This window comes from Rhopalosiphum padi, chromosome 2 (genome assembly GCF_020882245.1).
Source record: "Rhopalosiphum padi isolate XX-2018 chromosome 2, ASM2088224v1, whole genome shotgun sequence".
In the NCBI taxonomy this organism is placed as follows: domain Eukaryota; kingdom Metazoa; phylum Arthropoda; class Insecta; order Hemiptera; family Aphididae; genus Rhopalosiphum; species Rhopalosiphum padi.
In genome coordinates, this window is record NC_083598.1 from 52,578,826 (window position 1) to 52,595,191 (window position 16,366).

General features: G+C 27.9%; 1 protein-coding gene across 3 annotated transcripts in view; it reads right to left on the reverse strand.

The window, feature by feature from the left end:
* LOC132919985 (protein prickle-like) overlaps window positions 1-16,366 on the reverse strand; it is a 172,415-nt gene that overhangs the window by 66,432 nt on the left and 89,617 nt on the right. The window contains exon 1 of one of the 3 annotated variants that reach the window (XM_060981957.1): window positions 8,368-9,070. The exons of the other annotated variants lie outside the window; for them this stretch is intronic. Within the exon in view, the coding sequence (XP_060837940.1) occupies window positions 8,368-8,699 (332 nt within the window). The 5' untranslated portion in view covers window positions 8,700-9,070. Of the gene's footprint in view, window positions 1-8,367; window positions 9,071-16,366 lie in introns of those variants that run through there. 3 annotated transcript variants of the gene reach the window in all.

The following is a 16,366-nucleotide window of genomic DNA, read 5'->3' on the forward strand; positions in this document are numbered from 1 at the left end:
AGTTCAATGGTCATTGTCCATTAATATATCGTATTCAATAATTTATATTTATTTCTTATTAGTTGGATGTATATACTGACGATGAGTATGCAAATAGTTATCTTCAAATGAGAATCTTAATATGTTTTTCCTTTTTACTTTCTTAGATGTTATCGTTCGTTAGTGTTATCTGTGTCTCCATGCACTCTGTGTAACAACACATCAAAAACCTGGTGGTCACCGCTATGAACCGGTTGTCGAATATGGTAAAAGTACTATTTCTTGTGAATTTTAATTTACACATCACGTGTGTGCGGGAAATTCAACGATAAGTTAGTAAAATTAGAAATAAATGAGCTAAAGACGATATTTAATTTTAATTTTAATTTATACTATAAGTATCGTAGAAGCAATTGTGGAAATTCTGTTAATAAAAAAAAAATCAAATTCGATATTGTTGTTACTATAATAGTCGAACCGTGGTAACTGGTTAACAGCTTAAACGAAGTGATTTGATGAAAGGAAATCAAAATCATTTTATTTTTAATAACTTTTTTTTTACTTGATGAAATATGTAGTTGATATTTCGATAATAATATTGTGGTGCAATAAAATAAAACAAGTTTCTTATTATTTGTTAATAATTAGACACTGGGTTACAAATTAGCAAAATAATACTATTAATACTTCATTAATTTAATGAAAAATAAGTATTATTTTTTTAAAAGAATTTTATATTTGTATGATTTTATTATGCTACAGCAATCATTCAAGATATTGACAGCGGTTGATATAGTATTTTTAATTAATTTAATTTTCTAAACTTTAAAAAGTGGAGTGTTTCGCTACGATTTAGAGTTGTTCGACCTTTATTCGTTCAGAAACAATGATAATATTATAGTTATTTGCTGCAATGAAGTCGATGGGTTATTTTTTTTCTCACAATATTCTGGAGGATATTGACCAACTAACCGTAAATGATGATAGGTAATAAACGACTTTATGGGAAAAATGTATGGCCACTGTTTGTATAATTGACAGCCTGCAAATTGACATGCACGGGATTCCTGTGCGATGACTTATTATTGTTAGGACGTTAGGTTCATACAGCGTGCATAAGCGTGCGTTTTTATGTTTTGAGGAAGGAGACGGAGAGGAATGGATAAGTATTACGAATGATAGGTATAATATGGCTACGTTAATAACAAGTATGTATGTGGCTAATTTTTTAACGGTGAAAAAATGTACAAAGGAAAAACAATCTCTAGTTCTCATACGTATGATGACATTTTTTTTTATAGAATTAAAATTAAAATTCTAAAGTCTTATTGTCCGAACACAATAATATATTAAGTACAAACTCTATAATACAGTGTACCTAAATTCTGTAGTAAATCAAAAATTACAAAAATTCTAATATTTGTTTCAAGTATCAATATTTTACTCAGCGAGTGTATAAAAACAAAACTGAAAATTTATACAAATAAAGAAAACTCAATTTACCTTCAAAACAAGAACGAAAATTGTGTTTGCATAATAAAGCTAATGATATAGAAATAAAGTTCATAAATGTATTAATATTTCATTTTTAATTTATCTTAATTAGTAAAATGTATAGGTACATGTTATTATAATGTTGGATTTTCATTATAAAATGTTTTGTAAAATATATTTCTAAGAGACGAAAATATATTTTTGTTCGGATTAAAAAAGCTATGTAGTAAAGTTAATAAAGAAAAAATATTTGTCAAAAATGCTTATAATTTATATACTTAGATTGTATTTAAAGTTGCATAGGATAATTCATGTTTTATGGATTTAAACAATAAATGGCTTTATGTTTTTCAAATTTGATATGAAACAATTTTAAACTAACCGGAGTAATGACACAATTGCATGCAAAAACTGTTAACATGAATTTGGTATATTGTGGTTATTATTTTGATTTGTAAAATATTCGATAAGCGAAGAAATTAACTTGTGGTGCAAAATTGATGGAAAGTAAAAACCTGATGTGATCCAATAAGGAGGGTAAGGCTTGTTGACGTTAATAAAACCATGTTGTGTGCGTATATACATCCAGGGGATGGGCAATGCACTTCAATCGTCGAGGTCGTTACCAAACTAGAGTTTAGGGTGGATTTTTTTTTTACGTGGTTTCGCAAGACGTGAAATTTCGTAAAGAGCTCTCGATGCGATATTGAAGCGATTAAACCGAAACGGGTATTATGTGCACACCGAGGGGTGAAGGATAAAAAGGATCAAGTCGGCTCAGGAGAAAAAAAGTAGAAGATTTCATCATCATCGAGTAACAGCTAGATGATGTAAAGGAGGGATGAACGCTATTGAAGTTTTCCTCGTCCCCGGCACGTAACCTTTTGCGATACAACTTTTTTTCTTTTTAAGTGCCCTTTTGCGTACAATACACTTATACGAGTTTGTAGGTACGTTTATAATATACATTTAGAAAATCGAATATATTTTTTATAATGTATAAAATGTATTAACGTGTTTATTCAATTCAAGAGTAATAATTTTGGTTAACAGTAGATAGCCATTAGGAATAAATACTTTTAATTAGTATATAAGACGCAAGTGTAAAATAAAATAATTTAAAATCCCGCATAAAATATATTTATGTAAAAAGTATTGAAGTACGCGTTTCACTATATTAATTTGTCACTGTTGCTTGTTCCAAACTAGAATAATAAACATGCGTCCTTTTTTGGCACTCGTACTATTTTTGATAGCATAGTGACATACATAACTGCATTTTGAACGATAATTTTTGTAAATACAAAATTGTAATTATATACCTAAATATTTTAAATTCTAAAATTATATTTATACTATGTTTTTACTTTTTTAGCTAACAGCAGTGAATTGAATTATATTTTTCAATAATATTTTAATATTTTTTAAATTACTTTCTAAATTATGAGTAAACATTAACTAAACTTCAATGGAAGAAATAAAAACAGTGTTACAAATTTACATAAAATAATTTAATGATTAACTTTGTAAATAGCGCTACAATAATTTAATTGGTTAACATTTTTAAATATCAGAATAAATGATAATACAAGGTGTCATATAAGGAATAAGTATGATAATGGAAAATTATTCAAAATGGAAATATGACGTATTTCCGATTTTAAACAACTTTCCACATAGTTTTTGGTATTCATTAGATTTAGTTAATAATATACTTATATACCTATAATACTAATTACTAATATAATGATTAATACTTTGTTTGTTAGGTGAATTTGTATTTCGATCATTACAATTTGCACCAATTTAATCGTGTAAATTGTGGTGTTTAACAAAACTTAATTATCATATATTTAGATAAAAAAAATATATACATTTATAGTAAGAAAATTTTTGTATACGTAATATTATTTAAATTGAAAATTATTATTCCAATAAATTATATTTATAAAACTTTTTTTGATAAGTATTGAAAATTGGGTGGTTCTTATTGAGTGAACATATACATATCAGTATGTCAATAGAAAGCTAATTTATACTGCCAAGTTTCGTTAAATTAACTTTCGAGAAAACATGCAAATTCCAATTCCCTTTTTTTTGTTGTTGTCAGGGTTAATGTGTTGATGGGATTTTCTTTAACATATTTAATTTTCATCATTGAATATAGTATAACGAATTGAAAACCTTTTCCAGCCAAACAATTGACTATATCGTATCGATTCAATCGCAAGGGTTTCGAAATTGCGTTTCGTTCAAATCGAGCTCGAGTAACAACGTTTAAACATGGGATTTCTTTCATTTACCTCTCCACTCCTGTACAACTGTACAGGTATACTAGTGTAGTTTATACTGCAGTGGGTCACAGCAGTGTGGTTTTGGTTCAGGTATATAATGTGTAAATGGACCATTCGTGTACCGGCATTGTACAATGTGCTGGTAAATTTACAAGAAAATCGGAATTTCTACCGACATTCCGACGCTTAATCGGCCTATCCCGGACTTATGCGTAACGGATTTGGAAACCAGCAATTGGCATGGGTGGATAGTCATAGGGTTTATTGCGGTTAGTACATTAGGACACTTGAGTCCATTCGTAGAGATGATACTATTAACGTTATAGCACTTTTAAAAATTTTCAACAAATCAATATGAATTAGGGATTTAAAAGAATGTTGATATACATAATATTATATTTTAAGTGATTTAGACAATTTAATGATAAACTTTATACCTATTCTACAACTGTTATAAGAGAGTAATAAACCTAATTATACATATTTATATGTAATTTTTAATCAATTTATGAAAATTTCTAAATAATAAAAACTTTTATATTAGGTATTTTTAAATATTTAAGTATTTATAAGCTATGTTTTAAGTGAAGTACTTCGTAAACATAAAAAGTCTAATATAAGCTTGTAAGTTGTAAATATAATAACTCTACCAGGAATAAAACTTCCAAGCTCCATTTAGATTGTCCTGAACGTTTTTTGAACTTAACAAAATCTATTATGGGAAATGAAGCATTAAATAATATATTATGAAGTATAAAAATTTTTGAAATTAAAGTTCAATTGTCTTTTTAAATTTTTTTCATCACTGCCGTATTGTTTAATCGGTTGGTGAAACGATTATACGAAAATCATAATACCCGTTGGCAGCCTATTTGACAATATTTATAGCACATAAAACGATTATTCGTTACCCCGTTATTTTGTACAACTCGGTTCACAAAATTCATGATGCTAAATCGATGCGATGAGTGCTCCCTCTGAGTGATATAGGTACACATAATATTATAAAATAGAAATATATTACATGAAATTGGAATTTTCTGAGAATTTTATGGGTCGTTAATTTATTATTCGTAGTCGTAAATTGCTGATGAACAAGTTTAATAAAAACAAATCGCAACGCTTTGGCTTTCAATAAGCACTTGTATAGCTACATACATTTTCTAATTTTTTATTTATATACTTAGGTATGTTATAAACTATTATTACGTATACATAATGTCAATTGTATGGATAGTTTGTCCTATATAGCCATATAGGACATACTAAAAAAATCTGTGACTAGCTATTTAGTTGTTTCTAGAATATGTTTTTAAATCGAAATTTATATTTATTAGATATATTTACATTTTAAATTACGAAAAAAAAAAATGGTAAACCGCATATCTAGATCGATGAATAAATGATGTGTAATATTCTGACTAGGAAAGAAAAATATTAAGCAAATGAGATAGAATTTCATCAATTGTCTATGAACAAATGAGGGTTAAGTACATTTTTAACGTTGCAGTTACGATGAGCATAAAATACAATTTATAATTTAAGGATTTTGAATTGAAATTTACCAATTACATTGTTTCTCAATTATTTCCTTTTACAATGATATATACCATGTTTTAAATTTGAATTACAACTTGAAATATAACTAACTAATTAATATTGTAAGGAATTGCAAGGATTTATGATTAGATACATTCATAGTAATAAGCTTATTTGACTGTATGCAAACTACCGACACTATTTAGGTTAAGTACACTATCTATCAAAATATTTCATACCACGAACGTGACCTTCCAACATTTTTACAAGTTTACATATATTATTAAATATAAGATGTATCTCATATGTTTGAGATATTTTTATTTTTTTGAACATTTTAAAGAGCTATATATTTTAAGATACCATCTGAATCTCGTATTTTACTTTTTCGTTCACACTGTTTCAGTAACCCATCGTATTCTACTTTATTATTTTTTTTTGCGACAACATTTTTATCTGTCAGAAGATAAAAATAATTTTTCATTTTTTTAGAACTTTCCACATATTTTTGTATCGGCAATCAACAAATTTCACTTTTTAATAAATAACAATGTACTTATAACGCAATATTTCAATATTTCTATTTTGTCAATCGGTAGCCCACTCTAATTGTTACTTATTATTAGTAATTTAAATACTTGAGAATGTATGTGTATTTTTGGTATGGATTTTATTATTTCAAAACTATTTCTTTTTATAATTATCGATTAACTGTTTTATACAGAAATACCTACATTTTTAAACTTTCCAAAAAAGTAATTTCTATTAAAAGTATTTTTAATTTAGATGACAAATTATCGATAGAAAATTTCAATTATTTTTCATAAAATTTAATGTATCTTAGCTTGAAATAAGTAATACGTAATTTTTATATAGGACAAATTAAATGTGATACAAAAGTCAAAACCTTTAAGGAACTTAAATAAAAGGCAAGTAATCGGTTAGAAATTAGAATGGAGAATTGGAGTTGTAAACCAACCTATTTTTAACATTATAATGCTATACCCAATAGATTTTTCCACGTTAAATTTATATATTTATATTTTATCGATATATTGTATATTTTTCTTACGTATAAAATGTTGATACATAAGTCTTTTAAAAAGCTTTTTACAATGTAGAATTTTGAACTCAGATCTAATGATAAGCTATTTTTGTTGACTAACGATTTTGGTTGAAATATAAATATAAAAATAATTATTTGATTAATATTTAACATTATAAAATACTATGGATTATATTTTTACTATTTTATAATATGTAAAATATGATATTATCAAGATTTTATTAAATATTATTTTTATTTTATTTTAATGTAAAACATTATTAAACGTAAACGTTATTTTATACAAGACCAAAGTTTAAAAATTAATTTCATAGTTGTATATTAAATAGCAAAATTAAGTATTAATAATTTTCATAAATACTACTTATAGATCAGAAAACATTTTAATAGAATATCTACAGAAATCAAAATTCTTTACAATAAAAGGAAATATTTTTAAGTGAATTTTATTATTTTTATTAAAATAGATTTATCAATAATCCAATGATACTCAACATTTAATATCTTTAAGAGAATAATGAGAAGAAAATAAAGAAAAGAAATTATATTTAAAAGAAAATATAAGTGCCTCAAGCGGCCAAACAGGGAAAATAAACGGAAAAAAGACCGTTTAAAATTTGAGACGCCATCATGAAGATTAGCCAACAAACTTATTGTGTATATAGCCGCTGGACATTTATACGAAAACATTTTTTATTACAAAAATAACTTTTTGCATTCTTCAACTATATTGTAAGCATTGGCGTACAATGAAACTGTAAATTAAATTTCAAATATGAACTATATTAATATACATTATACAATATTCTTATTATGCCATTATGGTATATGGATAAATCGAACGTAAATGAATCTAAAAAAATACATAGACTTATATAATACGAATATTTAAAAATATATTATAATATTATTGTGTTTTGTTCAATTTCTAATAAGGTATATAGTATAATAATGTTTTATTGAAGTAGTTTCTTTAGTTATCATATAATCACGTTTCATGCGGTGGCAAAATCGGAAACTTGCGTTTTGTTTATTTGCATCCGTAATCTATTCAGTAATACCGACGATACCTACTTGTATTTGATCGGACGGAGTGGGCGTATAATTATATAAAAAAAAAACGATTAAGATTCTGATTGAATTTTGAACGTCAATAAAATACACATTCAAATTAAAAATATTATAAATATTTTTCGTCGGCAGTTAGATAATATCAATAAAATATTTACAACTCGAAATATATCGTACGTTAATTAAAATTAATAGTAAACCACATTTCTATAGATATATACAGATTTAGTTTTACGATTACACTAGGATTTGAGCATTAAACACAATATTACGCATTATTTTTTTCATGTAATAAATAATATATACGATTATTGTAAAACTTAATATACTTTACACGATTGAACATTTTTTTTTGTTTAAACTATTGCATTTTTTTCAGGTGCATTTTTAATTTTAAAAGAAAACAACCGAGTTGAAATCGAGTCTATATAGTGATTATTAACTTTTCAATAACCGGTATAGGCGGTATTTAAAAATTCGCCAGTATGCAAAAACTGATTAAAAATATAAAATACGAGATATACACATACAATATATCTGTGCAAAGAATTTTCTCGTGCTGAAAGTATGTTATCCATAACCAATTAAGACAGTTTCCTGTATTCAAGTATATAAATATTACAATATTAAATTATTAGACGTAGGGAGAGTCTTAATTGCATTTTTTTATTTTACAAAAATATACTTAAAATAAATTCTTTATTATTCGTAGTCAATTAAATATTACCACCAAAATCGAGATCCAAATGAAATGACATTTTATAATTATACCGTCATATAAGTCAGTGTGTATTTCTGCGTTACTTATATACAGTAGTAGGTACTAGGTAGATACTCATTCGCACAAGACATTTAGCGAAAAATCTGACGAAATTATCACGCTATTATTATATGTAATAATTATTATAGTCGATGCCAACTAACCTATCGTTGAGCCGGGGCGGAGGTGGCATAAAAGATACGGTGGACATTTGCTGGAGTTCCATAACCGTGGCTCTACCGCCGCCGCCACTGCCGTTGACGTCAAAAGCCGAAGACGAAGCGGATTGCTTTTTCGTCGCTCCGTATAGCTGTCTGTAATATTTTTCTTGATCTCCATACATCCAACATACTTTCCACCATTGGCGGCACATTAACACGTTCGACGACGGCGTCTTGTTGGCGGTGGCGGTGGCGGTGACGGACGACGAAGACGCGACCGTCGCGGCGGCGGTGGTTGTAGTCATCGTCACTTCGCGGTATACCGAGACGCCCATCGCGCGCGGAAAATGGAACGACCCAGCCGAGAATTCACAGTTTCACGGCAATCGGATAAAACAATTTTTAGCAATGATCGTGCGGACGGATTCTGATGCACAAGAACGAGCACGCGCACTATACGCGTCAGAAACGGCGAAGACGAATCGACGGCGAAACAACCCGTCGCAGTACTCTGCAGGCTACCGGTCGGTCTCGGACACTGGTCCGCCTCGCCACCACCGAGCACGGTCGCCTCGCAATCACCGCCGCGTTACCCGCCTCTTCCACGGCCGGTCTCGAGCCGCACACGGTTCGCCAACGGTGTAGCGTCGGTAGAGGGGTGGGGGAAACACCGGCGGCGAGTCGGCCTGCGATCGTCGTATCCTTTTTCCTTACGACTACCTATGTTGTGTTATTATATAGGTTGTGTGGTTCGACTGCAGTAAAATTAGACGGTCCGTTTTATATAATATACGCGTGTAGGTACCCGAGCGCGTGTGCGTGTGGGTCGCGTGTGTTATAATAATATTATAACGTTATATTATATTATATAGTAGTGGTGCGGGAGACTCCTCGGGGCTAAATGAGAGAATATTCAGGTATTTTTCTCTTCTCTTCTTTTTATTTTATTACGTTTTTCATCCTTTTTACCGGCGACGACGGATTTCGTATAGCAACAACAACAACAACATGCGGTCTAACTTCCAGTGTATAATACAAAAAAAACTACGCTAACGCACTGCACCGCACAGGACACGTGTAAACCCGCGAGTATAATATTAAACCTATAGATATTTGTTTAATTTTTAAACAGGCCATGTCCAATTACAACGTCAAAGTTTGGTAAGATAAAAAAAATCAATTTAAAAAAAATGTATTTTATCATTTTAAAATTTTTTTTTATAAAATTAATTATTATTTGCATAATTATTTATTTCATTGATTAGATAAAATGTATTAATAGATTGAAAACTATGAGTATGAAATGAAAACCTATTTTAAAATTCAGGACAGTTAATATTCACGACAAAAGTGTAGGTATACAGAATGTATGAGTTTAATCGCAAATATTAAACCTATATTTTAAGGCTCAGAAGAATATTAGATAAAAATGTAGAGTACGCGTGAAGAATGTGGTTCCTTTGATATGAAACATTTAAATAAGAAAAATCTTAAGAATTTTTGTTGAATTTTTGCTAACTTACATTTTATACCTGATAAGTATGGGGACTATCTTCACAAAAAGAATATACCTACCTACCAAATCGTTTTATGATGATATAATATAACAATTGGTGTTGGGCATAATACATACATACCGCAATAATATTATATTGCTACAGTGTTGATACTCCTATATACCTGTTATATAAGATCGTGTGTCAGACTCCGAGGGATGGCGAGGCGTGTCTCGGGGTGGCTTGTGCAAAGGGTAGTTTTTTTTAGAATGTTGGCGCAGGGCTTCTCAAAATATCAAAAGATTCTACGCTGTATGTACGATATTATACTGTTTAATATTATATTGTTAAACAGTGGACGATGACACCGTGTAATAACAACGCCGCCGCCGCCGTGCCCGGCACGTTCCACGTGGAATTTCTCGGGCGAGACGTTCCGGTAATAATTCGACGCGATAACACAAAATCGACCTCCGCCGTTCATAATTCGGCTAAATTAACTGACTCGGCATAATTGAAATGCCGTCTTAACAAGTCGTAATGTCATTTCAATTACGGAGACGACGTGAGATTCAGGTGACGACGAAGACGGCTCGTGCATCACGGTTATTTTACAATGAAGATTTTCGTCGTAAACGTGACAAATATCCCATAACGAAAATATGTTCCACCTAAAATGCGTCTGCTGCATTATAATATTCTGTGCGATATAATTAACGTTCTGTACAACAACATGCAAGGATTTATACGACTGCAGTGTAAATAATAATTTTTATACACATAATTTCCTTCTATTAAACCTTTGATTTGTTGTGTTAAAAAGTATAAACAAAATAATTTATTAGTTCTTAATGGTTTCATATTATTCTAATTTATAATCAAATATCAATAGTTGTACACATAATATTATGATCTACAAGTATAATAAGTATACTTAATATTATATTAAGCCGAAGAATTGGGATAGTAGAAAGGAGTGGATCCAGAATATATTTATCGTGGGGGGGGGGGGGGGTAAAACAAGTCCGAAACACTGTCGACAAAACAATGCATTTATCGGCTGCCAAAAACTGACAATCCATTTTTACCGAGAAAATTCACCAAAATCTACGGGGGGAGGGCTATCACACCTGCCCCCCTTGGATCCACGCCTGATAGGATGTATAATTAATACAAGATGATATAGAATGAATTTGGTTATGGTAATTTTTTACTTAATAGGGCTGCCATTGGATGCCGTGCATTACTATGAGATATTTTTAAATTAAATTAAATAATATTTAATATATTATTTTTGTTATTAAAATACACAAAAATTATGTTGACCTTATGTTTATGGCTTATAGTACTTATATTCTAAAAAACTACTCAACTGATTTTGGCTGACGTTTCAGAAAATGTTCTTAAATATATCAAGAAAGTTTTAAAAGTAGTTCCTATTCCAACTACTATATCTAATCCGTAACCATCAAATATCGGTCAAATTAGTTTATAAGGCAAGGTATACCGATGTGGATTTGCTGTAAGCAATAAAAACAGCTGAAATACCTTCACTAAAACCAGAATACACAGATATAACAATAAAGTGTGGTACCTTTTATATGTTTGTTTATTTTTTCCTAAACCAAATTAGATATGATTAAAGATGGTGTTTTTAGAAATTATTATTAATTTTAGTTTTATACCTTTTTTATATCCTGTATTTAAATGTACGATTGTATATAATATTAGTAATATTATTATAGGTGCATAATTATAGAAAAACAATATTATAATAATCCCACGCATTATTATTCAGAAATAATATGTATTGTACCTATTGCAACTGAATGTAATATATATAAATAGGTATAAAAAATAATAGGAAAATATGAAATTTCAACAAAAGTGAATTTGTTTATTCGCACTGGTATAAAGCTTGCGTAGGGATAGTCTGCGAGATATATTATCCAATAGAATGTCAATTAATAATATTTTTTTTGGTAAAATGAATTTGATTCATACATTAAATTTTAAAAATAAATCTAATATAATTTGCATATTTTTTTAGAATTTACTAAACATTAACTACGATTTAGAAGCATAACTAATTTGTTCATTTACATCGACCTAAAGCGTGCGCATGGGATGGTTTGCGGCGTATAGAATGTCGACTTCTTCTCTGCAGTGAACCTTTTTTCGTTTTAGGTAATTATAATATTATGTTGCGTATAAAGGGTAAAACAAACACATTTAACTGTATTCAGAACGATGTCTACTCCATCCGAAACCAAGTCATTAACATGTTTTAATAATTTAATAGAATCAACCACAAACAATTTTATTTTTCTCCACGATAATGGTCTGAAAATATATGCTCTTAATGATAACATTTTCTATTAAAAAATAATAACTGTTAACGTTTGATATAGAAATTAATAAATAATTAAGATATATATATATATGTCAGTTATAAAGTATTATAAGCTATCTTATTAGTATCTTACATATCCATAGTTTAGAAATGTGACTACTAAGTAGTTGTACATTTGGTAGGCACCGTCATAGTTTCACCGAATATACTCATCGAAAATTTCAACATAAACTTATGCACGCCAATAAAAGTAATTTAAGTATATAAATAAAACTATCTCGTGTCTACCATTACAAGGAACCTGCAAAAAAATACACGTATTACCTTTACAATGTTACGATGTTTTTTCTATTTTCAGGTACCTACTTGAATATGAATTATGAATAGTTTGATATCTAAAAGAACATACAACTAAAAATAATACATATTACTTATTTTATTTTAAAACTCGCAAGGTTTAACAAAACTAAAATAATTTATATACATAAATTAATAATATGTATGTTCATACATATATAGTAATAGTATATTGTACTTTATGTATGTTTTTAAAATATTTATTCGATCAACAAAAAATAATTATGAATTATTTATGCCAATACTAAAACAAGAAATTTTACAATATTATGTAAATATGTAAATCTATAAAGATAATAATAAGTTTATAAGTTTATAACTAATAAGTAATAACATAATTTTTTAATATATACTTAATTATTATAAGATGTTAAATGTATTTTGACATAGCTAATGCTCAGCATGTTAATAATATAATACATACATAAATTATAAAAATCTATGTTTTAGTAAAATGAAAAACAGATTAAATCGTTTTTAACAAAACCTATAATTTTTTACTGAATTACAAAAACCAAATATTTACTAAAAAAAAAATGAAATAAAGAAAAAATATCATAATTATATTATGGTAAAATAGACTGTGTTTATTAGGTAAAAAAAAAAATTAAAAAAATTGTACATATACTAAAAATTAGATGTATCATAAAATATTACTAGTAATTTTTTATTAATATATATTCATTAAATACTATTATTTTTATACTATTATAGTACTAAGCTCTTAAATAAAGTATGTATGTTTTTTTAGGTTTATGGCAGATTATTTTTTAGCTATTTTTTTAATATATTTATTTTTTTTAAATTAAAGAACACATTGGTAATACTATTTATATTACCCGTCTATTATATTGAAATTATTATCAAATTTCCAAATCGTAAAATTATATATAATATAACAATCAGTAATCAAGTAATAGGTAATTATTATATCAACATTGTCCATTCAACTGAATTAGTTTAATTAATAACCCGAATAACCTGAATTGAAAATATTAAATTGCTTTGATTATTTTCATATTATCATATTTATTATACACATAGTGAATATGCATAGAACAAAATTCAAATAATTAAGTGATATAAGTAACGTAAGTAAAACTACTCATTATGTGTAATATTAAATTTATATTAGTAATAAAAAAAAAGTAAGTATCGTTCTTAAATTGTCGAGTAATGAAAATAAAAAAGTATCCAATATTATGCGTGTATAATTTCATTAAAAACGAAGATTGAATGTAATTTAAAAGTAATTGAATGCACTAATTAATATTAATAAATACATTGTACGAAAAATTACAAAAATAATAAGGAATTTTCTCTAGAATTTTTATTATTTATTGTTTTATATTCAATTCGTAATTTAATTTATAATAATAATAGATACAATTAAATATGATAGAAAACTTGTCTTGTTATAAGTAAGCACTAAATTATATATTTAAATTTTACAAATTTTAAGTGAATACATTTATGGTATACAACAAAGTTTATAAGCTTCATTGCTTTAATATAAAAGTCAATATAAAAGTTAGTGAATGGCTAGTATAGTGAAGTATCTTAGTCAAGAAATTATTTCCAATGTTTAAGAATGTTGTAAGTGGTTTGATTGAGTTTCATTAAATTTATTTTACTTTAGCACGCGGTACTTAAGTTGTTTAACTTTCATGTTCACGAATTGTCAGCATATATTGTTTACGCATATTACACTAGATTACACAGGCTCACCGTTCATATAATATTATAGTTTTATAGAACCTAAAAATGATTCGCTCTAACCACTGAAATTTTTTAGGCTTAAGTAAAAATTAGTGGTAAATGTATGACATATGTATACGTTTTGACAGACCCGAGGTTAAAAATTACCTGCAGCAAGATATTATATTACTAAAAATACTTACTTAAAAATAAAATAATGATATATTATATAATATTATACAATACACTTAAATGGCAAGTAGCTACCAACTACTATAAATAATAATAATTGTCATTTAGTTCACTGAATAACTATATACTAAGGTTGAAGTGGTAACAACAAAATATGCGCGTCTAGTTCAGACTACACAAATGCGAATAATGACTTAATAATATCCCAATGGAGAAATGGGTTCATATATTTAGCTAACGTAAAGTGGTTCGTCTAAAAATGTAGAATTTTAGAACCTTTGAATGAGTTCGAGTGTATACTATATAATATCGAATCAGAGGTCACATATGATATTATTATGACACTTAAATTTAAATTTAATTGAGTATGTTTATGTATTAGAAAAACTAACCGTGGTGTTGTGATAGAAGAATATTCAATATATATGTATGAATGCTATATAAATATATACGTTTTAGGATTTTATTCAAATTCTGATTTTTGGAATTTTTAAATATATTTAAAAACTATATTTTCAAATTTTTTAAATTTTTAGTACTACTTAAAAAGTGACCTGTGGCAATACATACTTGTGGAATACCTTGTTTTTAAAATGAGAATCCCCCTCCCCTCATTTCCACTGTAAATTATTAAATGGATGATTTTTTTTGAAAATGTCGATGCAGCTAATTCAAAATTCGACAAATAGTTTCTCAGATAGATATTTAAATGTTTAAATATTCCCTAAAAAAAGTTTTATAAAAACAAAATATTAAATAGATGACGCATTATTGGATCTAGATCCTGTTTATCTCCAAACTCATTTACACGGACTTATTATTTAAAAATTCCAAAAATCATTTATTGAATAAGTGCCTTATTTAAGTTAAGAGAGTGAGAAAGTTTGGTGAATACCCGTGTGGTGTCGCATATATATAATTGAAAAAAAATAGCATGAATTTAATAGAAAACTTTGTCCAGACATCTACTTTTTATACGCCTTTAATGTGAAACCTTCACCATTGCTTTGGTCATCCTTCTCTCTCAATTAAGATTTCAGTCTGACCAAGGTTAAGTTAAGGATAAAGTTTTTCCACTCCGGGAGTTGATCGCGAAAATACGAGCCCTTTCGTTATCCCGACGAGGACCTTAAAAGCCGGTCATATTGTTTCGATTACAAGTTACGATAATAAATAAGGTTTCTTCGATTTATTATGTTATGAACGACCAAGTGAACGCATGTTGTAATAATATAAGGTCTCGTACGATCCTCAGCTCCGGTCACCGCAATAAACAGTTTTGGACCTGGGGGGCTGTTTACGGCACTATAAAGTTTGATATATCGATCGGTTTAGCTCGCCGTATTAAAGTTTATTGTTTATATTTATTTTTATTTTGTTCTCCTCGTGTTTCGATACCAGGAAACCATAATACATATAATATGTATGACTAAATTAAATGAAAACCTCTGTGACTTGCCCAAACTCCTCAACCACCAAATCATAAAAAATCGAATCATTGTGTTCAATTTCAATATATATATATATTGACAAACATAATGTTAATATTGTAAAAATAAAAAAATAAAAAAAACAATTTCCGATATCTTATGAAATAAATCAATTTTGGTACAGTTTTTGAATGGAAAACCATAAACCTTGCCAGCTATTTTTATAACGATAGAATTATTTATTTAAAAAGTCTCATGATGGCTTTAAATTCGTATGAAAGATTTAAATTTTAATTACAAGGGCATACATAATGCGTACACTTGTATTAATTCAGTTACGAGTCGAGGGATATGTTCATAAACAATAGCAAAGGGTAATTTTACACCATGCACTAATCATTATCAATTTATTTAAGTTTCCTGTAAGATTAGTACCCAAAAAAAAATTGTAAAACAATAGTAAATGCTACAATTGT